This window comes from Rhinolophus ferrumequinum, chromosome X (assembly GCF_004115265.2).
Source record: "Rhinolophus ferrumequinum isolate MPI-CBG mRhiFer1 chromosome X, mRhiFer1_v1.p, whole genome shotgun sequence".
NCBI classification, from domain to species: Eukaryota; Metazoa; Chordata; class Mammalia; order Chiroptera; family Rhinolophidae; genus Rhinolophus; species Rhinolophus ferrumequinum.
Window position 1 is genome coordinate 78,740,330 of NC_046284.1, and position 27,358 is coordinate 78,767,687.

At 39.3% G+C, this 27,358-nt stretch overlaps 2 protein-coding genes across 6 annotated transcripts in view; one reads left to right on the top strand and one right to left on the bottom strand.

Moving 5' to 3' along the window:
* ASB12 (ankyrin repeat and SOCS box containing 12) overlaps nt 1–21,536 on the bottom strand; it is a 190,349-nt gene extending 168,813 nt beyond the window's left edge. For 4 of the 5 annotated variants that reach the window (XM_033109038.1, XM_033109033.1, XM_033109017.1 and 1 more), the window contains exon 1: nt 21,407–21,528. In XM_033109038.1, the coding sequence (XP_032964929.1) occupies nt 21,407–21,430 (24 nt within the window). In that variant the 5' untranslated portion in view covers nt 21,431–21,528. Of the gene's footprint in view, nt 1–21,406 lie in introns of all 5 variants that reach the window. The other variant, XM_033109025.1, reaches the window with a different exon arrangement.
* A 4,087-nt stretch (nt 21,537–25,623) lies between these two features.
* On the top strand, nt 25,624–26,085 carry LOC117014965 (profilin-2-like). The gene has a single exon (XM_033093314.1). The coding sequence runs from the start codon at nt 25,624–25,626 to the stop codon at nt 26,083–26,085; it is 462 nt and encodes a 153-aa protein (XP_032949205.1).
* The last annotated feature ends 1,273 nt before the right edge of the window (nt 26,086–27,358 follow it).

The following is a 27,358-nucleotide window of genomic DNA, read 5'->3' on the forward strand; positions in this document are numbered from 1 at the left end:
TAAATGTAAATGGACTGCACTCACCAATAAAAAGGCATAGAGTAGCAGATTGGATAAAAAACTAAGCCCAACCATATGCTGTCTCCAAGACACATCTCAGCTACAAGGACAAGCGTACACTCAAAGTGAAACGGTGGAAATTGACACTCCAAGCAAAATGGTACCCAGAGAAAATCAGGTGTAGCCAAAATGGTATCAGATGAAACAGACTTCAGGGTGAAAAAGACAACAAGAGACAAAGATGGACATTTCATAATGGTAAAGGGGACTCTACAACAAGAAGACATAACAGTCATCAATATTTATGCCCCCAAACAAGGAGCACCGAAATATACCAAGCAACTACTAACAGAACTAAAGGGAGAAATTCAACAAAACACAATTATTCTAGGGGAATTAAATACATCATTGACAGCTATGGATAGATCATCCAAACAGAAAATAAATAACGAAATAGCAGCCCTAAATGATACATTAGATGAAATTAACATAATTGACATATATAGAGCACTTCATCCTAAAACATCAGACTATACATTCTTTTCTAGTGTACATGGAACATTCCTCAAGAATAGACCATATATTGGGACATAAAATCAGCCTCAGCAAAGTTAAGAAGATTGAAATCATACCAAGCATATTTTCTGATCACAAGGCTTTGAAATTGGATATCAACTGCAAAAAGAAAGCAGGAAAAAACACAAATACATGGAGATTAAACAATATACTTTTAAAGAACGACCGGGTCACAGAAGAAATTAGAGGAGAGATCAAAAGATACATAGAAACAAATGACAATGAAAATATATCCTACCAAAATTTTTGGGATGCAGCAAACGCACTTTTAAGAGGGAAATTTATACCATTACAGGCCTATCTCAAGAAACAAGAAAAATCCCAAATAAATAACCTCATGTTACACCTTAAAGAACTAGAAAAAGAAGAACAAGTGAAACCCAAGGTCAGCAGAAGAACAGAAATAACAAAAATCAGAGCAGAACTAAATGAAATAGAGAAGAAAAAGACAATAGAAAAAATTAATTGACAAAGAGGTGGTTCTTTGAAAAGATTAACAAAATTGACAAACCATTGGCTAGACTCACTAAGATAAAAAGAGAGAAGACACTAAGTAACAAAATCAGAAATGAAAAAGGGGAAGTTATTACAGATGCCACAGAAATACAAAGGATCATCCTAGAATACTATGAAGGACTATATGCCACCAAATTCAATAACCTAGAAGAAATGGACAAGTTCTTAGAAACATATCCCTTGCAAGGCTAAACCATGAAGAACTGGAAAATCTAAACAGAGCGATCACCAGTAATGAACTTGAATCAGTCATCCAAAACCTTCCCAAAAGCAAAAGTCCTGGACCAGATGGCTTCACTAGTGAATTCTACCAAACCTTCAAAGAGGATGTAATACCAATCCTGCTCAATCTCTTCCAAAAAATTGAAGAAGAGACAGTACTCCCTAACTCATTTTATGAGGCCAACATTACCCTGATACCAAAACCTGGTAAAGACAACACCAAAAAAGAAAACTACAGACCAATATCTCTGATGAACTGTTTAGGATGCAAAAACCCTAAACAAAATTCTAGGAAATCTAGTGCAACACTGCATTGAAAAGATTCCTCATCACGACCAACTGGCGTTCATGCCAGGGGCACAAGGATGGTTCAACATCCGCAAATCCATCAATGTGATACATCACATAAACAAAATAAAGGACAAAAATCATATGATTATATCAATTGATGCAGAGAAAGCATTTGACAATACACAACATCCATTTATGATTAAAACACTTAATAAAATAGGTATAGAAGGAAAATACCTTAACATAATAAAGGCTATATATGACAAGCCCTCAGCTAATCTCATAAATAATGGTGAAAAACTGAAGCCCTTTGCTCTACGTTCAGGAACACGACAGGGCTGTCCCGTATCACCTCTGATTTTCAACATAGTGTTGGAAGTCCTTGCCAGAGCAATTAGGCAAGTGAAAGAAATAAAAGGTATCCAAATTGGGAATGAAGAAGTTAAATTATCACTCCTTGCGGATGACATGATGCTATATATATAGAAAACCCTAAAGACTCCACCAAAAAGCTATTAGAAACAATCAAGGAATACAGTAAAGTTGCTGGCTACAAAATCAATGTACAAAAGTCCATTGTATTCCTATATACTAACAATGAAATCTCATAAAAAAAAATACAAAAAAGAATTCTTTTTGCAATTGTAGCAAAATAATAAAATGCCTAGGAATAAACTTAACCAAGGATGTGAAGGACCTATATGCTGAAAACTATAAGACATTTTTGAAAGAAACTGAAGAAGACACAAAGAGATGGAAAGACATTCCATGCTCATGGATTGAAAGAATCAACATAGTTAAAATGGCCATATTACCCAAAGCAATATACAGATTTAATGCAATCCCCATCAAAATCCCAATGGCATTTTTTAAAGAAATACAACAAACAATCATCAGATTTTTTTGGAACCACAAAAGACCCCGAATAGCCAAAGCAATCTTAAGAAAGAAGAACAATACTGGAGGTATCACACTCCCTGAGTTTAGCCCGTACTACAGGGCTACAATAATCAAAACAGCATGGTACTGGCAGAAAAACAGACACATAGACCAATGGAATATGATTGAGAACACAGAAATAAAACCACATAAATATGGACAGACAATTTTTGACAAAGGAGCTAAAAACATACAAACGAGGAAAGACAGCCTCTTCAATAAATGGTGTTGGGAAAATTGGATAGCCACATGCAAACGAATGAAACTGGACTGCTATCTGTCACCATGTACCAAAATTAATTCAAAATGGATCAAAGACTTAAGCATAAGACCTGACACAATAAACTGCATAGAAGAAAACATAGGTACTAAACTTATGGATCTTGGGTTCAAAGAGCATTTTATGAATTTGACTCCAAGGGCAATGGAAGTAAAAGCTAAAATAAACAAATGGGACTATATGAAACTTAATAGCTTCTGCACAGCAAAAGAAACCATTGACAAAATAAAGAGGGCAACCAACTGAATGGAAGATGATTTTTGCAATCAGTGCCTCCGAGAAGGGGCTAATATCCAAAATATACAAGGAACTCATGAAACTCAACAACAAACAAACAAACAACCCAATTGAAAAATGAGCAGAGGACCTGAAGAGACATTTCTCCAAAGAGGACAGACAAATGGCAAAGAGACATATGAAAAAATGTTCAATATCACTAAGCATCAGAGAAATGCAAATAGAAACCACAATGAGATATCACCTCACCACAGTCAGAATGGCTATCATCAACAAGACAAACAGTAACAACTCTTGGAGTGGCTGTGGAGAAAAAGGAACCCTCATCCACTGTTGGTGGGAATGCAGACTGGTGCAGCTTTTATGGAAGGCAGTGTAGAGGTTCCTCAAAAAATTACGAATAGAATTACCATATGACCCAGCAATCCCTCTCCTGGGTATCTACCCAAAAAATCTGAAAATATTTATCCATGAAGACACGTGTGCTCCAATGTTCATTGCAGCTTTGTTTACGGTGGCCAAGACATGGAAACAACCAAAATGTCTTTCGATAGATGAATGGATAAAGAAGTTGTGGTATATATACACAATGGAATACTATTCGGCTGTAAGAAAAGATGATATAGGACCATTTGTGACAACATGGATGGATCTTGAGAGTATGATGCTAAGCGAAATAAGTCAGACAGAAAAACGGAGAACCATATGATTTCAGTGATATGTGGTATATAAACCAAAAACAACAAAAGAACAAGACAAACAAATGAGAAACAAAAACTCTTAAACACATACAATAGTTTAGTGGTTACCAGAGGGTAAGGAGGTTGGGCGGTGGGAGATGAGGATAAGGGGGATCAAATATATGGTGATGGAAGGAGCTCTGACTCTGGGTGATGAACACACAATGGGATTTATAGATGTTATAATACAGAATTGTACACCTGAAATCTATGTAATTTCACTAACGATTGTCACCCCAATAAATTAATAAATAAATAAATAAATAAATAAACACTGTTAATATAAAGCCAAGCCACAGAGTGGGAGAAAATATTTTCAAAATACATATCTGAAAAAGGACTGGAATCCATATATACAAAGAACTGTTAAAACTCAACAATAAGACAACAACCCAGGGGCCAGCCCAGTGGCTCAGGCGATTGGAGCTCCATGCTCCTAATGCCCAAGGCTGCTGGTTCGATTCCCACATGGGCCAGTGGGTTCTCAACCACAAGGTTGCCCGTTCAACTCCCAGAAGGGATGGTGGGCTATGTCCCCTGCAACTAACAACGGCAAGTGGAGCTGAGCTGCGCCCTCCACAACGATTGAAAGGACAACAACTTGACTTGGAAAAAATCCTGGAAATACACACTGTTCCCCAATAAAGTCCTGTTCCCCTTCCCCAATAAAATCTTTTTAAACAAATGAAAAAAGACAACCCAATAAACAAATGGGCAAAGATCTAAACAAACATCTCTTTAAAGATATATAGGTGGCAAATAAGCACACTGAAAAGATGTTTCACACCATATGTCATCAGGGAAATGGAAAGTAAGACAACAATGAAATACCACTCACTGCACACCTATTAGAATGGACAAAATCCTGAACACTGACAACACCAAACGCTGGGATGTGTGGAGCAACAGGAACTCTCATTCATTGCTGGTGGAAATGGAAAATGGCACAGTAACTTTGGAAGATATTTTGGCAGTTTCTTACAAAATTAAATATACTCTTACTATACAATCCAGCAATCGTGCTCCTTGGTATTTGTCCAAATCAATTGAAAATTTATGCCCACAAAAAAAAAAATCCTTTACATAAGTGTTTATTGCAGCTCTATTCATAATTGCCAAAACTTGGAAATTCAGATGTCCTTCGATAGGTGAATTGATAGATAAACTGTGGTAAATCCAGACAAAAAGAGTAGTACTCAGTGGTTGAATGAAATGAGCTATCAAGCCATGAAAAGACATGGTGGAATCTTCAATGCATATTGCTAAGCGAAAGAAGCCAATCTGAAAAGGCTACATACTGTGTGACTCCAACTATATAGCATTCTGGAAAAGGCAAAACTATGGAGACAGTAAAAAGATCAGTGATTACCAGTTGAGAGTGGGAGGAGAGATAAACAGGTAAAGCAGAGGCATTTCAGGGCCAAAAATACTTTGTATGGTACTGGCATTATACATTTGTCCAACCCCATAGAATGTACAGCACCAAGAATGAACCCTAATGCAAACTATGAACTTTAGTTAATAATACTAATAATAATAATATCAATATGGGCTGATGAATTGAAAGAAATGTATGTCACTTTAATGCAAGATGTCAATAATAGGAGTAACTAGAGGGGGAAATGAGGGTATATATGGGAACTCTTCTTTATGCCCAATTTTTCTATAAATCTATAACTGCTTTAAAAATAGCCTATTAATTTAAAGAAAGAATGGAAGGAGTAAAGTGAATTCTCTGTCATAATCTCACTCAATCTATAGGCAGTATTTGACATAGTTATCAATCACTACTTGAAACAACACATAGTCAGTTAATGACAGGGCTGAGTTTAATACCTGTTTTTCTGTGTTCTAAGCCTTGGAGAAAACAGACTGTCAATGGGAACTGAAACTGAATGGATGTAGAAAAAGGGGGTTGAATCAAAAAAGTAAAATTCTACCCAAACTGGGTGATTACTTATTCTGGTGAGAGACTGAAAGACAGTATGTACTCATACTGGAAGGAAGATGTATGTTTTTACAAGGTTGGGTGCACAGCACATTATAGCACAACACTGCAATAGGAGTCCTGGGTGCAAATCCAGCTCTGCCAATGGGGTAACCTTAGGGAACTTACTTCAACTCGCTGTGCCAGTTTTCTCATCTGTAAAATAGGGAAAAGTATGCCTGCCATGTGAGTTTATTACAAACATCAAATTAATATGGATCTAACAGAACTTTATAAACCATAAGAGGTGATTATTACAGAATAGTGTGAACCAGAAGAACTCATACATTTATATTTTCACCAAAGAATTGTTATATGGCTGTAGCAATTAAAACCCTACAGTGTTTTTAGCCTCACAAACTTCCTTTCAGGCACACCAACAGTCCTCAACTTGGGCTATATACCAGGAGAGCTTTAAAAGAAAACAAAACAAACATAAAAAAGGAATATGCAGGCCCAACCCCCCAAAAACTGATTTAATTGTTTGGGGTGAGGCAACGGAATTTTTTAAAAGCTCCACAGGTGATTTTAATGTGTAGCCATCATCGAGAACCACTGAAATATTCCAAACATGTCTAAATAAAATTTGTGGTTGACAAAAACTTAAGACATGGAAAATCCATGGAATCTGAAATCATTAAAAAATATACAGTGGTACCTCGGTTTTTTAACATAATCCATTCATGAAGACTGTTCGAGTTCTGAAACGTTCAAAAACTGAGGCACAGTTTCCCCATAGAAAGTAATGCAAAATGGATTAATCCATTCCAGACTTTTAAAATCAACCCCTAAAACTGCAAATTTAGCATGAATTTTACTATCTAATGATGCCATAGGTCCATAAAATTTACGGCATTCATACACCGAAATGTTCATTAACAGAGACGTTCGAAAACTGAGGTACCACTGTATATTTTAGCACAGTGGTTCTCATGCGTTAGTTGAATATTGGAATCAAATGGGGAACTTTAAAAGGTACTGATGCCTGGGTTTCACCCTTAGACATTTTGATATATAAGTAATTGGCCTCAGGAGTTTGAAAAAGTTCCTCAGGTGACTAGTACTGCCAAGGTTGAGCACCACACCTTTAGGGAATTAAAACTTCATCCTCTTATTTTCCAGGGCAAGGTTTCAAGATTCACCCCCTAATATAGGAATAGCAACTATAATAACAAAATAGAGAAGTTACTATACACCAAGTATTATGTTTTACATGTCATACTTCATTTTAATCCTTACTACAATGCAATGCAATTATGAGGGAAAAAATCTCTTTTGATCACCTGTCCCTAGGACTCTATCCTGAAAAGTCATTCTTAAAATTGTTCTCCAGTACTGGAAGTCCTAGCCAGCGCAATTAGGTAAGAGAAACAAAAGGCATCCAAACTAGAAAAGAAGTAAAGTTATCTCTGTTCACAGATGACATGATCTCATATATAGAAAACTGAAAAACAATAAACAATAAATACTTTCAGAAAAGTTGCAAGATACAAAAATCAACATACAAATATCAGTTGCGTTTCCACTGACAATAACCAAACCAAAAAGGAAATTAAGACAATTCCATTTACTATAGCATCTAGAAAGATAAAATACTTAGGAATAAACTTAACCATGGAGGTAAAAGACTTGTACACTGAAAACTAGAAAACATTGCTAAAAGAAGTCAAAGAACGTACAAATAAATGGAAACATATCCCATGCTTGTGGATTGGAAGACTTAATATTGTTAAAATACTCATATTACCCAGAGTGATCTACAGATTCAATGCAGTTCCAACAACCAAAATCCCAATGGAATTTTTTGCAGAAATAGAAAAATGATCCTAAAACTCATAGAATCGCGAAGGATCCCAAATAACCTAATCAATTCTGAAAAGACAGGAATTAAAGTTGGAGGTCTCAGACTTCCTGATTTCAAAACATACTACCAAAGCAACAGTAATCAAAATGATGTGGTACTGGCATAAAAAGAGATATACAAAACAACGGAACAGAATAGAAAGCCCTTGCATATATGGCCAAATGATTCTTGACAAGGGTGCCAAGACTGCAATGGGGAAAGGACAGTCTCTTCAATAAATGTTGTTGGGAAAACTGGATATTCACTTGGAAAAAAAAAATTGAGTTGGACTCTTACCTTGTATCATTTACAAAAATTAACTCAAAATGGATTAAAGACCTAAATGTACAACCAAAAACTACATTAACTCTTACAATAAAACATGGGGGATAGCTTTAAGAAATTGGATTTGGCAATTATTTCTTGGATATGACACAAACAGCACAGGCAACAAAAGGAAAAATAGACAAATGGGAATATATCAAACTTTAAACCTGTATATCAAAGGAAACAATCAACTAGGTGAAAAGGCAACCTATAGAATGGGGGAGAAGTTGTACAAATCATATATCCAGAATATATAAAGAACTTTTACAATTCAACCAAAAAAATAATAATAACCTGATTTAAAAATCTGCAAAGGACTTGAATAGACAATTCTCCAAAGGAGATGGTGAACAAGCATATGAAAAGAGGCTCAAAATCACTAATTATAACACATATTCAAATCAAAACCACAGGATATTACCTCACACCCATTAGGATAGCCACCATAAAAAAAGAACAGAAAATAAGTGTTGGCGAGGATATGGAGAAGTTTGAATCCTTGTACACTGTTGGTGGGAATGTAAAATGGTACAGCCATTATGAAAAACAGTATAGAAGTTCCTCAAAAAATTAAGACTGGAATTACCAAATAGATCAAGCAATCCACTTCTGGATTTATATCCATACAATTCAAAGCAGGATCTTCAAGAGATATCTGCACCCCCATGTTCACTGCAGCATTATTCACAGTAGCCAAGAGATGGAAGCAACCCAAATGTCCATGCACAGAGGAATGGATAAAGAAAATGTAATATTTATACACAATATTTATTATGTCCTTTAAAAAGGACATCCTGCCATGTGCAGGAAAGAAGCCAGTCATAAAAGGACAAATACTGTATCATTCCATTCATACAAAGTATTCTAAAGTAGTCAAAATTACAGAAATAGGAAGTAGAAAGGTGGTCGCAAAGGGCTGGGAGGAGCTGGGAGAGGAAATTACTGTTTAGTAAGTACAGAGTTTTGATGTTGCAAGATGAAGAAGTTCTAGAGATATGTTGCACAATAATGTGAATATACATAACATTATTGAACTGTACACAAAAATGGTTAAGACGGTTAATTTAATGTTATTTCTTTAATCACAATTTAAAAAAAAACTATTTTCCAATCCCAAGAAAAACTAGTCTTATTTTCCTATACAGGCTAGGAAGGCATTTATTTCCACCACAGAGTCACCCTTGTTAGAGGCACAGATACAGAAGGTGGCTAAGGGGTGGCTGGAGAAAAAGGAGGAAGGGAAAGACAGCAAGATGTATCCAATTATAGAAGGGAGGTAGGGCAGAAGGACAAAGCCAGAGAAGGAGTAGTTAGTTACTAAGTGAAGTAGTTAGTTACTAAGTAGTTAGTAGTAGTTAGTTACTAAGTGAAAAGCCAGACTGAGAAGGACAGGTGTTTAAGTTAAGAAAAAAGAACTATTAGAACCCAGGAGACATTTTAAGGCCAAAAACCCAAATGGAAAAAGAAGGTGCTATGGTCTGAATGTTTGTGTCCCCCAAAAATTCATGTTAAAATCCTAATGTCCAATATGACAGTATTTGGAGGTGCGGCCTTTGGGAGATGAGTAGGGCATGAGGGCAGAGCCTCATAAATAGGATTAGTGGAATTAGTGACCTTATAATAGAGGCCCCGGACAGATTCCTCATCCCCTTCTGCCATGTGAGGACACAGTGAGTAGTGCACAGTCTGCAACCTGGAAGAGGGACTTTCCCAGAACCCAACCATGCTAATACCCTAACCTTTGACTTCCAGCCACAAGAACTGTGAGAAATAAATTTCTTCTGTTTATAAGCCATCCAGTCTGCAGTATTTTGTTACAGCAGCCAAAATGGACTATAACAGAAAAGAAAAAAAAGGTATCCACAATAATTGTCAGCCACAGAACAAGCAGAAGAGTAGGAGTTGGGGCGCTGTGGGGAGGAGGGAGAGGCGGGGCAGAAAATGCACATGGGAAAAGCTACAAAGTAATGTTGAAAGAGAAACATGAGTGCATACCATTTCCTTTCCTGATGGGGAAGCTACAGGTAGGTATTTGTTAATCTGAATGCAGGTGGCTATATAAACTTGATAGAAATAGTTTGGTAAAAGCACGCAGATTGCGTTAGGAAATCGAACGTTAAAAGGGTAAAAGGGATCAAACATATGGTGATAGAAGGAGAGTTGACTCTGGGATGGTGAACACACAATGTGATATATAGATGATGTATTACAGAATTTGTCATCCCAATAAACTTTAATTTTTTAAAACAAAGTTAAAAGGAAATGTAGGTTTGCTGTCGCTGTTGGAACTTTATTGTAGTCAGGTTAACAGAAGAAATCAGTGCCAGCTGGAATAGGGGCTCACTGTCTCACACTTAGAAGTCACATTTCAGGAAAAGAATGGACAAGGGGTGAGGAACAGAAATTTAAACTATAAAGCATCTTTAGCTCTCTCCTGTCTTAGGACAGGCAGCCTTGAATGGCAGTACATGCTCGACAAGGAGAAAAATTGACCACTCGGAAGGCGTTCCTGCTAAGGGCCAGGGCACTGCCCACGTATGAAAGGTGTTATGTTCCTCTTGGAGGGTAGTCCCAGAGGAAGCCATGGAGGAGGGGGAAACTGTTGATATTGAAAGTGATGGTATTTACTTCCTTAGGGATCCACACTGCAGGGAACCTGTGTCCATCAGCTGGTAGGACCTTGTAGGAGACCTGCAGTTACTCAGACGCTCCCCTTTCTCTACTCATGGGCACCAGAGTCCCCTCTGGTTCTGAGAGTGTGGTAAGAGGGTTCCTCTGCCTGCCATGCTTTTATCCCACAGAAACCTGGATCCCATAGAATATGAGTATGTGTGTCTTTGTGTAGGGCAGGGGGAAGAGAGAGAGAGAGAGAGAGAGAGAGAGAGAGAGAGAAGAAACATGAGGGGAGGGGAGTGGAGGGGGAGAGAAAGGAAAGGGGGAAAGAGAGGGAAGGACAGAAGGAGGAGAAAAAGGAAGGAGAGAAAGAAAGTAAAGAGGACAGAGGAGAGAGAGAAAGAGAGAAAGAAAGGGAGGGAAGGAAGGACAGAGGAGGAAAGGAAGGCAGGGAGGGAGGGGAGGAGGGAGGGAAGAAGCTGACCACCAAGCAGACCACCTAACTGCTTTGTTAGTTTTGCACTCCTAGGCTGTAGACAGCACTGACATTTAAGCTCTTCGCTGTTGGAGAAGGTATGGGCCATAGAATATATCGTGTTGTCTTTTGTTTGTTTTCCCATTTCCCTTCCAGGAAGGGAGGAAATCAGGTATACTTCAGGTCTCAGAATCCATTTACTATCCTGATTTGTCACAATTATTGATAATAACTTAGATACACTGCAAAAATGAAGAGATGAGACATCTGACTCCAGGAGGACTGACAGTATAATGATATCCATCAGCCGTACACATGTCCCACCTAAGCCCCGCCTCGTGTGGCATCCCTTCTGACAACAGAGGGCATTCATCATGAAAACAACTACTGCACCCTGCATGTATTTAAAAGACTTTCTCCTACTTTTGCAACAAGCATCTCTGATTTAGGTCTCTTCTTTGAAGTAATAACTAAGGAGGGAGGAAAGGCACAGGAAGTCTTTTGTGTCAAGATGTACAAGGTCATTTGAGACAAGGGTTAAAAACACAAACCAAACTAGCCTTCAATTTCTGTCTCCTCACACTCTATTTTTCAGCATCTTTCCAATGAAAGCAAATTTGAGACTCAGAAAGGAATGCTACATTTCAGTCCACACATCTATCATTATTAAGTGCTCAAAGCACTTAAGTTAGAATACATTTTCCAGATCAAAACCAGCATTTCTCAAAGCATATTCTATGAACCCTGGTTCCAAAGGACGTTAATCGGTGTGTACATATTTATACATACATACACACACACACACACACACACACACACACACACACTTGCAGTCAGGTTAAGAAAACACTGGGTTAAACAAATAAAAACAGGTTTCTCTACTGCAGAGTTTCCCAGAAACTAATAGGTGAAAATTCACTATGAATCTCCACACACCTTAGAATCTTTTTTATTTTTTTAAACTACTCATCCTGTGGGACTAGTAGTCATCAGGAACACGGTTTAGGAATTGATGGTATAATTCAATCTGTTCATTTTATTGAAGCAGTACAGTGCAGGGGTTAAGAGCATAGGCTTTTGAGTCACACACTGTCTGCTTCATATTCTGGCTCTCAGCAGGTTGCTCTAGCTTTCTGGGTCTTGATTTTCCTATGTTTAAAATAAGGGTAATAGTAGTATTATAAGTGTTAAATGAGTATATAAATTTGTAATATTTATGTAGAACACTTAGAATACTGCCTGGTACATAGTAGTTGCTCAATAGAGGTTAGGTACTATTTTACCCATGAGGAAAACGAAATCTAAGGTCACACAACCTGTCAGTATCAGAGCTGGGACTAGAACTCAGGTCTCCTGACACCCTGTCTAGCATGGGTTTCTCAAATAATGAAAATGTCTATGGAGCTCATCAAAAATACCTTTCTAAACTGATAAATGAATTCAGTAAAGTAGCAGGATATAAAATTAATATCCAGAATCAGTTGCATTTTTATACACCAATAACAAACTATCAGAAAGATAAATTAAGAAAACAATCCCATTTATAATTGCATCAAAAAATAAAATACGTAGGAATAAATTTAACTAAGGAAGTAAAAGACCTGTACTTGGAAAACTATAAGACACTGAACAAAGAAACTGAAGAAGACACAAATAAATGCAAGCATATATCATGTTCATGATGAGGAATAATTAACATCATTAAAATATCCATACTACCCAAAGCAATGTATAGATTCAATACAATCCCTATCCAAATACCAATGGCATTTGTCACAGAACTAGAATAACCCTAAAATCTATATGGAACCATAAAAGACCCAGAATAGCCATAGCAATCTTGAGAAAGAACAAAACTGGAGGTATCACGCTACTGATATCCAACTATACCACAAGGCTATAGTAATCAAAACAGCATGGTACTGGCATAAAAACACACACATAGATCAATGGAACAGAATAGAGAGCCCAGAAATAAACCCATGCCTATATGGTCATTTAATCTATGACAAAGGAGGCAAGAACATACAATTGGGTAAAGAGAGTCTATTTAATAAATGGTGCTGCGAAAACTAGACAGATACATGCAAAAAAAAAATGAAACTGACCACCTTCTTACACTTTACATAAGAATAAACTCAAAATGGATTAAACATTTAAAGGTAAGACCCAAAACCATAAAACTCCTAGAAGAAAACATAAACAGTAAACTCTCTCACATTGCTCTTAGTAATATTTTTTCTGATATCACTCCTTGGGCAAGGGAAACAAAAGAAAAAAATAAACAAATGGGACTACATCAAACCCAAAATTTTTTGCACAGCAAAGGAAACAAGCAACAAAACAAAAAGACAACCTACTAAATGGGAGAAGTTATTCACCAATGATACATCCAGTAAGGGGTTAATACCCAAAATTTATAAAGAACTCATAATACAACTCAACACCAAAAGAAACAATCTAACTAAAAACTGGACAGAAGACCTGAACAGACCTTTCTCCAAAGAAGACATACAGATGGCCAATAGACATAAGAAAAAAATGCTCAACTGCACTAGCTTTTAGGGAAATGCAAATAAAAACCACAATGAGATATCACTTCACACCTGTCAGGATGGCTGTCATCAATACACCACAAACAAGTATTGGCGAGAATGTAGAGAAAAGGGAACCCTCATGCACTGTTGGTGGGATTGCAAATTGGTGCAGCCACTATGGAAAACAGTATGCAGGTTCCTCAAAAAATTAAAAATAGAACTATGTATGACCAGCAATTCCACTTCTGGGTATTTACCCAGAGACCCACAACACTAATTCGAAAAGATACATGCACCCCTATGTTTACTGCAGCTGTGCAGCCAAGATATGTAAGCAACCTAAGTGCCCATCAATAGACAACTGGATAAAGAAGATGTAAGATACGCACACACACACACGAATATTACTCAGCCATAAAAAAATGAAACCTTACCATTTACGATGACATAAATGGACCTGGAGAATATTATTCTAAGTGGAGTATGTCATACAGAGAAAAATAGATGCAATGTGATTTCGCTTATATATGGAATCTAAAGAATAAACAAACAAACAAAACAAACACACTCATAGATACAGAGAACAAACTGATGGTTGCCAGATGGGAAGGGGTTGGGTGGTGGGTGAAAAAGGTCAAGGGATTCAGCACAAATTGGTAGTTACAAAATAGTCACAGGATGGAGCAGCCAGATGGCTCTGTTGGTTAGAGCGGAAGCTCTGAACAACAGGGTTGCCAGTTCGATTCCCACATGGGCCAGTGAGCTGCGCCCTCCACAACTAGATTGAAGACAACGAGCTGCCGCTGAGCTGCCAGAGGGGCAGCTGAATGGCTCAGTTGGTTAGAGCGCAAGATCTCAACAACAAGGTTGCCGGTTCAACTCCCGCATGGGATGGTGGGCTGTGCCTCCTGCAACTAAAGATTGAAAACGGCAACTGGACTTGGAGCTGAGCTGCGCCCTCCACAACTGGATTGAAGGACAACAACTTGGAGCTGATGGGCCCTGGAGAAACACACTGTTCCCCAATATTCCCCAATAAAATTTATAAAATAAATAATCACAGGATGTAAAGTACCGCATAGGGAATATAGTCAATAACATTGTAATAACTATGTATAGTGTCAGGTGGTTACTAGATTAATCGGGGGCATCACTTTGTAAATTATATAAATGTCTAATCACTATGTAATACACCTGAAACTAATATAATATTGAATATAAACTGTAATTGAAGAAAATTTAAATCTTTCTAAAGCATTTAAGTATTGAACCACAAAACCACAGAACGAGATCTAAAAAAACACACAGCCCTAAAACAAATCCCAACGGTTTTCTAGGAGTAATGGCTAAGGTGGGGTTTCCTAAGTAAAGTGAGGTCAAACGAGGAGGTTTTGATGGTAAGGAAAACGATTCCAAAGCCTATGAAATAGTGGCCAAAATGCCAGACCACTGCTACCAGAGCTTCCTGGGTAGCCTCTCTCTTTACACTATAGTACCAAGAGCCTTTCTGGATGCTCAGGAAACTCTCCCTCTTTGAGACAGGCTGATCTTTGAGACTTCCCAGAACTAATGTATACTAAAGCCTCTATCATTGTATGGCTCTGATGGAAACAGAAAGGTATACACAGTTATGGAGCATTTAATATGTGCCAGGCCCTTATCATACCTTATCTTAATCTTCACCATAGTCTCAAGAAGTAGATATCATCCCTATTTTACAAATGAAGAAAATGATATTTAGATCGTTTGAGTGATTTGGCTAAGAATTCAAAGCTAAGAAATAATGTAGCTGGAATTCAAACCCAGCTGTTTTCATGTTTTATTTCCCCCTACTACATCACACTACAGTGGTACCTCGGTTTTCAAACATAATCTGTTCTGGAAGACCATTCAAGTTCTGAAATGTTCAAAAACAGCGGACAACTAGGCTTCAGGATCTTGCACTCAGCGGAAGCCATGTGTCTTGTTTGACTTCCAACACGTGTTCGAAAACCGAAGCATTTACTTCCGGGTTTACGGCTTTGGTAAACCAAAACATTCATCAACGGAGACATTCGAAAACCGATGTACTACTATATTTCCTAGACTGAAAGAATCAAAGTGAAGCCAACTGAATTTGGACTTTTGAGAACTGGAAGGAGAATACAATCCTCACTTCTGAAAATCACATTTGCTCGACAATAAAAAACACTTTACCTAGTTTTATCTTGATTTATTCTGAACATGCCTCTTTCCTAAATGAATTTGAGGTGGTTTATAATAAAAGATCTACAATTAGGTTATTAGGACAAAAATCAAAGCCATGAAAAGGAAGAGGAAGCAATTATGCTAAGTACAAGGACTAATGTAGTTAATATGACTGAACACTAAATTTGTTTCTTAGTTTCCTGGAAGTCAAGCCAAAAATTATCTGCTTTTAGGAAAACTTCACATAAATTGTAATCTTGAGAACAGGTATGTAGAATGCTTTGAAAAGTACTTTTTAAACAGTAAGTACTATAACGTGTTTTTCTTATTATTATTATTCAGAATAGCATTCTGTACCCACCTGGCACTTCCAATTATTTTTGGCGCTTGTTTCAATGATAATTCCACACAATTTATCATAGTCTGAACCAGCCATGCGTACTAAACAACAAAAAGACAATGTTGGCTCTGCTGCTTGCTAAATGTTTGACCTTAGACAAGAGACTTCAAGCACAATCGGTAACCACAACATTGCCACAGGGATATGAAAGTCAATTTGGGGAATGTAATCAATAATGTTGCAAAGATTTTGTAGGGTATCCAATGGACAGCTGTCTCATTAGGGAGACCACCTCAGGGATGATGTAGATGCCTGATCACTGCACTGTGCACCTAAAGCTGAGGCTGAACAATAATGAATGTCAACTACAAGTTTATATATGTATACGTATACATATACGTATATATACATATATATGTAGTTACAAGAAGTGGAGTTACAAGAAGTGGAGTACAGCATTAGGAATAGAGACTGAAAATGTAATGGCTGTGTGCGATGTCAGAAGGGTAGTAGACGGGGGGCGGGGGGATTACCACTGTGTGAGGGATATAAATGATAAATGTTTAACTATTCCATTGTTTTGTACACCTGAAACTAATAAAAAAATTTAAAAATAATAAAAGTAAAAAAAATAAAAATGAATTTTAAAAAAAGAAACTTCAGCCATCTGAGCCTCAGCTTTCACATTTGTGAAATGAGAGGCTTGGACTATCACTAGATGATTTTATTTATTTATTTATTGAACTTACAGACCATGAAATTCACTTGTTTCAAGTACACAATTCACTGATTTTTTAGTAAATTTACAGAGTTGGGCAACCATCACCAGAATATAATTTTAGAACACTCCCATCACGCCAAAAAGAAACTATATTCCCATTCCTCTTTTATATAACCTTTTAAAAAGTCCTTTCTTTTATATTCTACGTTTCTAGACTTTACAAAGCTTTAGCAGCTCTCTGCTACCTACAGAACCAAGTTCAGATTTCTCAGTTTAACATTCAGGGTCCTCCTCTACAATCTACAAAACCTATCTCTCCATCTTAATTCCTTGAAATGTTCAACTCACTGCCTTGCCCTAGTGAGCTACGTGGCCCTGAGCTTACGCTCTTGAGGTTCCCTTGGTAGGGAGTCCCTCTCACCTCCCCAGTCTCTGAAGAGTAAAATGCTATCTGTTATTCAGACTCAGCTTAAATGCCATAAAGCTTTCCATAAAGCTTTCTTCATTTCATACTCCTCCCATTCATCTAGAACTCAACCTTATTTGCATTTAAGCTCCAATACTATTTCATTTGTCCCTCTTATGAAAGTTCTCACTTTCATTCTTGGCATCTCATCACTACTTGATTAAGAGTTCCTAGAAGGCAGTTGCTCTATCTAAGACAGCTATGTATCCCTAACTATTCCCAATGGGGGGTTTTGTAAATAATAACAAATAATGATGATGATGATAGTTATTAAGCAGCTAAATTAAGCATCTATGATGCACCAGGCATTAGACTAAGCACTTTTACAAATATTAATTCATTTAATCCTTATAACAACCCTGTGAGATAAATACTACTTTTATCACCACCGTTTTATTGATGAAGAAACTGAGGCACATAAGAAGTTACATACTTCTCAAGATCACAAAGTTATTTAAGTATAAGAATTGAAATTTGAGGGGCGGCCAGATGGCTCAGTTGGTTAAAGCACGAGCTCTGAGCAACAGGGTTGCCGGTTGGATTCCCACAAGGGCGTGAGCTGCGCCCTCTGCAACTAGATTGAAAACAACTTGAACTGAGCTGCCGCTGAGCTGCCAAGGGGTGGCCGGATGGCTCAGTTGGTTAGAGCGCATGCTCCTTGTCAGTTCAATTCCCACATGGGATAGTGGGCTGCGCCCCACCCCCCACCGCACCCCCCAACCCTGCAACTAGATTGAAAAACAGCAACTGGACTTGGAGCTGAGCTGCGCCCTCCACAACTAAGATTGAAGGACAACAACTTGACTTGGAGCTGATGGGTTCTGGGAAAAACACACTGTTCCCCAATAAAGTCCTGGAAATACACACTGTTCCCCTTCCCCAACAAAATCTAACTGAAATTTAAAGTCAGACAGTCTGGCTCCAAAGCATACACTCTTAATTTAACCATGACAGTAAATTGCCATGCCAGCTGAAATTCAATTAATGTTAACTGAAAAATCCTAATTAATAATGTTCCATTCCAGAAAGGAAAATAATTAAAAATTCTAGGTGCTAACTGACACAGAAGTGTCAGTGGTAGGGAAAAGTACAAAGAACAAATTCTGGTTCAGATAGGAGTCGCTGAACTTTCGGGTAGGCCTGAGGTGCCACAAAAGTCATTGTTAAATCTTATGGTTATAACTTAAAAAGACAGTTCCTCTCACACACAGGTGGTGGGAATGAAAAACTGATAGTGTCTACTCTAGCTGAACATATGTATACACTATGATCCAGAAATTCCACTCCTATATAATATATCCCAAGAAAAATGCATATGTATCCATCAAAAAAATGTTCTATTTTATAACAGGCAGAACAGGAAAGTCCCCATTAACAGAAGACTAGATAAATCACATGGGGCATGTTACCAAAATGGAATACTATACAGCAATGAGAATTATCTGTAACTATAAGGAATGATATAGATGAATTTTTCCAACACAATTTTGAGCAAAATAAGCCAGACACAAAAGAGTATATACTACATGAATTCATTTGTTAAGTACAAAAAAAGGGCAAACCAATGTATTCTGTTAAAAGTCAGGATAATGGTTACCCTTAAGAAGGGTTATTGACTAGAAGAGGAATGAGGTGACTTCTGTTTCTTGATCTGGGTGCTGATTACATGGGTATGTGCAGTTTGTGAACATTCATGGAGTATAAACTTATAATCTATAAACTTTTATATATGTATGTTACACTTCAATACAGTTTAAAAAGAAAAGTCTTCCCAAGAAGAGAAAAAGATTCAAGAACCAAAAATAAAAGTCACTTTTGCACTTGACATGCAGAACTAATAACTTAGAAGCTCATGTTTATCTCTTTGTCCTGAAATGGACAAGACAGAACTCTCTCCCTTTTGTGGAAACAATGAGTTAACAAAAGAGAGGGCATTTTAATCCCTAGCCATTAGTGAAACCCTAATCCTTCCCAGAAATTTATAATAACAAAAGAAATAGACTTGTGGCAGCATACCTACTCCTGTGTGCTCTGGTAGCCCTGCCAGGCACCAAAAGGAGTATCAATTTTATTTTTAAAAACTAAGTCTTCATTTGGAGTTTTAATTTGTATTCCAAGACTCGCAATACCATCCATGCAGTACAAATGGAGTCTGGCCAAGATGCCAGTTAAAATTTTCTTGAGCACGAATCCCATCTCCACACCAGCCTGTCAGTGAGCACTCCTAGTCACCTGACCTCTATGGATGGGTCTCAGTTTCCTCATCTGTAACATAGAAATAATAAAAGTACCTCCCTTATAAATCATTGTAAGGATTTAAGACCTATTTCATGTAAAGCAATTAGCACAGTGTCTGCCACATAGTTAAATATTCAATGAGTTACCTGCTATTATTATTTTGATATGGGCAGGATAATGGTATCTTCTCCTTTACCATACAGCTAGCCCAGTTTATAGCTTTAATCCCCCAAAAGGGGGATTTTAATATTTGAATATTATAACACTCAAGCATAAGGGCAGTTTTGCCTCCCCCTCTTCTCCAGGGAAAGAACAAAGGGAGTATTGAGACGAGCTAATTTTGAACTGAGCAAACAGGGTGGCCCAGGGTTAGGTGCATAGATAAAAAAGGGAGGCTGGATAGCAGAAGCCCCTTTGCTTTGATGGTGCCACCTTCCTATACCATGCCAGGGAAACTGATGCAAATGACATGACCTAGAAAGGAAGGGACCAAGAAAAAGCTAAGGCTGGATGCTGCAAGGGATGTGGTTATCTTCAACAGAGAAGGGGCCTGAAGGAGTCAGGAAAAAAGAGGTTTGAAGGTTGGAGTTCCTGCTTTGCCATCAGACAGCATCATAATCTTAAATCAACAAGTGGGCAGAACACTTTTCTAGTTAAAAAATAAAAATAAAAAAGCTTTCATGCACATCATTTTATTTACTCGCCACAACCACCCTAAATGAGCAAAGCAAATTTCATTATCCCCATTTGATAGAGAAGGAAAGGCTCAAAGCGGTTAAATGATTTGTCCAAAATCATCAGCTATTAGGTTGGTGCAAAAGTAATCGCGGTTTTTGCAATTATTTTTAACCTTTTAAGCCGCAATTACTTTTGCACCAACCTAACAGTAGTTGGGGGCACCAGAATTCTAGTTCACACCTAGTCTCTGCTTAATTTTTTTCCTGTGGGTTATAACAGACATTGCCCAGACTAAGTGAAGTCCTCACAAAAGCCTCAGATGGTAGAAAGAAAACTGACGGGGTCGGTGGCTTTGGAAAGAGGCTGCCATAGGGGAGGAAGAGTAGGATCTGGAAAGAAAAGTAGAAATAGCTCTAACTGGGAGCCTGCTGTAAACAGGCGCCAACTGGCCCGGCAATGCCACGTTTTGAGTTTTTCCTCCTAGCTGAGCAGGGCCAGGTCCACTCTACTGCACCGCCTTCTTTTCACATAGTCCAGCGTGGGCTAGAGAGATGCTGTCACCCCCAAAACCCACACACGCACGCCGGGGAGAGCTGGGGTCCGGACAGTGATAGTGAGTGGTTCGGCAGCCCTCCCGGAAGCTTAGGGGCAGAGGGAGCCAAGAGGAGGGTAGGGTAACGCTGGATAAAGGAAGTAACTCTCCGGGTGGCCACGCCATGTGGGGTATTCAACAATGTCTATTACATTGTTTTGTACACCTGAAACTAATAAAAATAAATAAATAAAATGAAAAAAAAAAAAAAGAAAGGCAGTTACAAGTGAGGCCAGTGTGTGTAAAACCGGTGTGTGTGAAGTAACGGCTGGGGCGCCCGGAAGAGCTGGGGTCAGAGGCACAGGGCAGGGAGGGACCGGGCTGGCTCGCAACAGGCGCGGAGGCTACCGTCCGTAAGAGGACGGTTGGCGCATGACACCTCTCCGCCGCCCGCCGAGGCCGCCGCCGCCCGCAGGCCGGCCCAGAGAAGAGTTCAGTTTGGTTGAAAGGATATGTGAACCGAGAAGAGAACGCGGGTCCCGGCGCGGGAAGGGGGCGTCACGGAGCACCCGAAGAACGCTTGAGGGGGTGTGCCTAAGCTACCCGCTGCGCACCAAGAGGGAGCTCGCGGCTCCCAACCTCGCTTAACTCTTCTCCTTACCTTGGGCACCGTGATATGGTCCATGATCCTGGTTCCCGCCACCTGAAGCCCTCAGTGCTCCTAAAGCTACCGCCACCGCCAGCGTTGCCTTTGCCGTTGCCTCCTCGTCGAACCCGGGCTCTTGACCCCGCCTTCCCTATCTTGGCTCGAGATCTCGTCACCTGACCCTCGCGGACAGTCGTATCGCGACACTTCGCCTGTGGGCTCTCCCGCCATCTTGCTTTCTGGCAAATGCCCTTTTCTCTAGGGACAAGGTTACAATGAGGGTATTGGCCACTATCTCTAGGGTCAGTTCTAGCTCTGCTATTGTGATGCTGTGGTTTACAATCTCACCTCCCCTACAAAGTGATTTCTTTCTTTTTTGAGTGTCTATAAAACTGGCTAGTTAAACTACTCATTCATCATATTCTGCCTACTTCCCTAGCCTAAAAGCCCTTCCCTCAATCTATTGGCTAATTATCCCTTGAGCAGTCATTCCATGAATATCAGTCCTTTTACTGCCAAGCCTCTCAAAACAGTAGTCTACACTTCTCATTGCCTCCGCTTCTTCATAACACACTCACTCTTCCCTAACCACTCCAATCAGTTAGCTCTTTTATGTCATCGTGAACTCCAGTTGCTGCATGCAATAGTTCTTCTCAGTGTTCATTCTCCAATTGTTTGCAGCGTTTAACACTGTTGATTCATATTCTTTTTTGACACTCTTTCCTCCCTTGGGTTTTGTTATAAAGCAGACTCGATGCCTGCATCCCTAACTGTTCCTTCTCTGTCTCCTTCCCAGCTACTCTTTGTCCTTCTTTAGTCATTTGCCTGGCTTCTGTCCTCATTCCTCTTCTCACTATTTTCTTTCCCTTGGTAATCTTGATCTGTTACTCAAGTTCAGTTCTTACCCCCTGGTAGGGATTTCCCGAATTTATATCTCAAGTCTGGAGACCTTTCTTCTGAGTTCAAATGTGAAACCCAACTGTCCCCTGAGAGTTCACCTTGGATGTTCCCGCTAGCATATTGAAGGCACCCTCCTCCTGACTCCTGCTCTTTCTCAAGGTTTCCCTATCCCTGTTATTGCCACCACCATACACCCGGTTTCTCAAACTCAAAACCTCATTTCCATGCTGTTTGGGATAGTGAAAAGGGGTGTATGGACTCTGCTATTTGTTAATGGTACATGATCCTGGGCAAGTTACACAGCTTCTCTGGGTCTAAGTTTTCTCACCTGTAAACCCATTCTAATAAAGTATTTGTGAGGATTCAACAAGGTAACATACATAATAAGGTGGCAGGAACATCATAAGGGCACAATGAATATTGGTGGTTACCTTCCCTTCTTCAACTCAATTATTAAACGTGTCTGTTCTCTCGCTCAGATGATTACCTTACTTCCTAATAGTTTGCTGATAAAATGCAAGCCATCAGAAAGGAACTTTCACATCCTCTCACAACCAAATCTTGCTATCCTGCACGTGGACCTATAATCTGCCTTCAGTGAATCAGCTGTTCCTGAGCATTCCTAAGACAATTGTCCACTCAATTGCATATTCCTTCACCTATTCAGTTGCCCCTTCTTTCCTTTATCACAAAACATTTCCTCTTTACCAGATCATTTCCATCAGCACAAAAAACATGCTATAGTATTTCCAATTAAAAAAAAAAAACCTTTCCTTGATCCACATTACTCTCCCTTACCTACCAGCCCCCACTTCTCTGTTGCACCTTATAGCAAAACTCCTCCAAAGATTTTTCTAAATTCACTCATTTCCCCCATTTCTTTTCCTCTCCTCCCATTCTCTCTTGAGACAACTTTAACCAGGTTTTACCCCCACTTATCGACCAAATTGCCTTTGTTAAGGTTACCAGTAATTTCCATATTGCAAAATCTATTGGTCAAGTCTCACCTCTTCTTGTCCTCTTAGCAGTATTTGATCACTCCCTTTCCCTTGACACATTTTTTTTGCACTTGACTTCAGGGATACTACTCTCCTATTTCTCTGACTTCTCTTTGCCGATCTCCTTTGCTGTTTATCCCTCATCTTATTTATCTCTACATGTTGCAGTGCTGCCAGGGCTCAGACCTTAGTCTTCTATTTACTCTTATTTCTTGGGTGCTGTCATCCAGTCCCACGCCTTTAAATACTGTTTATTTCTAGACAACTTTCAAAATTTTGTCTCTAGTCTTGATCTGCCCCCTGAACTCAAGCTTACACAATATCCAATAGTCTACTTTACATGTCCACTTGGATGTTTAAGAGGCATCTCAAACTTACCATATCCAAAATAGAACTTTTGATTTCTACCTGCATCCTCAAATCTGCTCTTCCCATAGTATTTCTTATCTCAGGAAATGACCACTCTATCCTTCCAGTTGCTCAGGCCAAAAGCCTTAGAGACATCCTCTTTCTCTCATATCCCAAGCCTGACTCATCATCAAATCCTTCAAAATGTTCTCCAAATCCAACCACTTCTCACCCCTGTACCCTAGCCTCTATTTATCTTTCTTGGATTATTGTCACTGTCTAGTCTCTATGTTTTGTCCTTGCCCTCTCTAAAATCTATTCTCTACATAGCATCTTCTAGACTCTAGACTCTAGAATCTATAGTGATGTCACTCCTTTTCTCAAAACATTCCAATGGCTCCCCATCTCAGAGTAAAAGCCAAATCCTTAATCATAGCCTATGAAGCTCTACATATGATCTAAGCCCAGTACCTCTCTGACTGCATCTTCTATCACCCAATTCTCTCTTTGTTCAAGTCATATTGATCTTCTTGCTGTTTTTCAAATTTTCCAGACATGCTCCTCCCTCAGGGCCTTTACACTTGCTGTTAACCCCCTGCCTGGAATGCCCTTCCCCCAGATATCCACATGTACACTCCCTCATCTCTATCAGGTCTCTGATCAAATGTCACCATATCAGAGAATCCTTCCTTGAGCACCTTATATAATATAAAACCACCACCACTTCGGCCCTAACATTCTCTACCCTCCTAACCCTTTTTCTTCATAGTTATCAACACCACCTGATATAAGTGTCTTTGTCAGTTATGATTTGTCTCCCCCTCTCGGATGGCAGCTTCATGAGGGCAGGGACTTTTTGTTTATTGCTGGATCTCCAAATTCTATACACCTGGCACACAGTAAGTATTCAATAAATATTTGTTGAATAAATGAATTTTCAAAGCTATCCCAGGTTTTTGCCACCATTAATTTTAGCCATCCTCCTAACTTTCCCTCCTTAAGGCAAATTGGTGTCATTTCAAAAGAAATTAAGGCACAGGCAATGATTTTCCCAAGGCTATAGAAGAGTCAGAAGTCAGATTGGACCTCACAGAAGTAGAGGAAGCCTGGGAATAAGAGGGAAAATCTGGAAGAAGAAAATATTAGACTCATAAAATATTTTCAGTCAAAGGGATACTACTATTATCTATTTATTTGTTTGTCTCCTCCCATTATGATGTCAGCTCCATATGGATTTTCTCTTCACTATTGTACCCCAGTGCTTAGAAAAGTATTTGGCACATAGTGGATGCTTGATAAATACTTGTTGAGTGACTAGATGAGGATGAATGACTCTAGATTCACAGCTGATGTGGGGCAGAAAATAGACTAGAGGGAGAGAGTCTGGAGGCAGGGAAACAATTTGGAGGCTTTTTGGTCATACTAAAAGAAGTAGTGAACCAGTGAGCCTGTGGGTTTTGGGACTTTGTACCTAGATCTCAGGTCTCAGCATGATTAGCCACCATCTGATATACTAGTTGCTGCAGTAAATCTCACCTGTCCTGCCTTATATCCAAACCTCCAACTCATTTGTTGCTCATTTATGTTCTACTTTGAGGGTTTTTCTACTATTGGGGGTTGGTGTTCTTCCCATGGTATCCAAGGAAGGAAGGAAGTGTATTTTGTCCCATTATCTCACTAGCTAGAGATACAGCCTCGGAAACCTACTGCCAAAGGTCACCCATGATGTGGTGGATGATGACTATTTAAAAAGTCACAGAGCCTTTGTGACCTCACTCTTGCTCTAGAGGTAGCTTTATAAATCACAGCAGAGGGGAGCTGACCTCCTCCACCTTGCTGCTGGGAGAGATCATTAGAAACAGACTGCATTTTAAGCTTATTTCAGTCTCTGCTTATCAGTCATCTTGAGTCAACTGCCAACCAACGTCTTTTGAAGACCATCTTGCTAGAAAGCACTTTATCTTTTATAGACAGCCTACTTGAATCATGCAGTGCATGAGGGATATAAACAAAGAGGTCTGGCAAGACTGCATCACCCTCTTCCTACAGACTGGGATCTGCTGTGATGCAGCAATTGTCACCAATTCTCCACCCTGGTTGTTAGCTTCTTATCCCGAAGGCAACTTGTTCCAGTTGACCCAGGAAGAAATTCAGATCTTGCTGGCGAGAGAGGGGAGAGAGAAGTTGTTTCTTCAGGGAGTCACTCTTGCGGGGACTAAATGCTTGTTGATCCGAGACAACCTGTACACTGAGGGCAACAACACCATGGACCTCCGCACCAAAGGCCAGAGTTGGAGCAGCCAGGCAGTGACAATACTTCAAATGGAGTCTGTATACTTTGTGGTGATAGGACAAAAAGGAACTGAAGGAGGGCCTCTCAACCTCAAGGCTTTTGAGATCGCAGGTTACATCAAAGAAGCCATTCACCAACACGTGGCCCGTCTCTAAATAAAAAGGAGATGATGTTTGACCTGGAATTTGAGTTCAGCATTGCCTGTTTCACCTGCTAAATTAACATGATCTTGAGGTAAAAAGAAAGGGAGATCCCAGATCTGGTTTGGAGATGCTGTGTGTGCGTTGGTGTGTGTATTGGGGATGGTCAGGCATTTGAGGTTCTGGGCCTATTTTATACCTCGAACATGATCCCTCCCTTCTTAGCACTTGGAGAAGAGAATAGCGGACAGGGAACTAGAAAAACCTTGATTTTAATACCAATTTTTTTCCTGACTTACTATGAGATCTTTCTTTCTCTGAGCCTCAGTTTCCTTATCTGTTCAATGAGAAGTTCAATATGTATCTAAGGGCCCTCAAGCTCTGGAAATCTAGAATTTTGTAATATTACCGCATCCTTCGAAGTCCAGCTCAAGTACCACCTCCTCAAGGAAGTTTTCTCGCCTGCCTCAATATTTGAGGCTAATCCTGATTTGAACTCCCAGAGCAACAACTCTCTGGATCATTTGTTTGGCCCTTACTCACACTTTGCCCAACATTTCTTGGATGACTATTCTATGTTCTTTTTTAACTTTTCACATACATGTTAGTTTTGTTTCCCAACTTGACTATAATCCCCCAAAGGACAGATGGTCTGGCAAGACTGCAACATCCTCTTCCTGTCTTCTACTTCTGTATTTCTCTCCTGGGATAACCCAGCAGGGCGCTCTGCCAGGGGTGTTGGGTATATGCATAAAACCACTTATCAGCAAAAGAGAGATTTCCCTAAGTGGGGATTCTGCTGGGTGGGGATGATCCAGGGTGCTTATGGCCAGATTTCCCTCTTCCAATTTGTAGCTCACCTTGGGACCATTTATCTGTTTATTGTTGTCACCATGAGGGAAAGCATGGGTGAGCAGGAGTTAAGAAAGGAGGTGGAAAATTCTAACTATTCGATCTGCCTTGTTGCTAGCAACTCTAGGTAAGCTGGGGTGAGAGAAGGCAGGAATGAGAAAGATGAGGTTTAGTAAAAAAACATAGGCTTATTTGACCCTGCTGTCACCAGTCCCCAGGAGCAGTGGTTATGGAGAACCCTCTTCTGTGTTAATAACAAGGAATCACCTATACCACGCCCCCAACATGCACCCTCATGAGCTGGTAGAGGTCAGGGTTTCAACATGGGGTTTGTTAAAATCTCTACAGCTCTGCGATTCAATACAAATATAATGTTAGTCACGCATATAATTTAAAAATTTTTAGTCACAACATTAAAAATTAAACAGGTGAAATT

Coding starts and splice junctions, on each gene's coding strand:
- LOC117014965 (XM_033093314.1), top strand. CDS start 25,624: ATGCAGTGCATGAGGGATATAAACAAAGAGGTCTGGCAAGACTGCATC.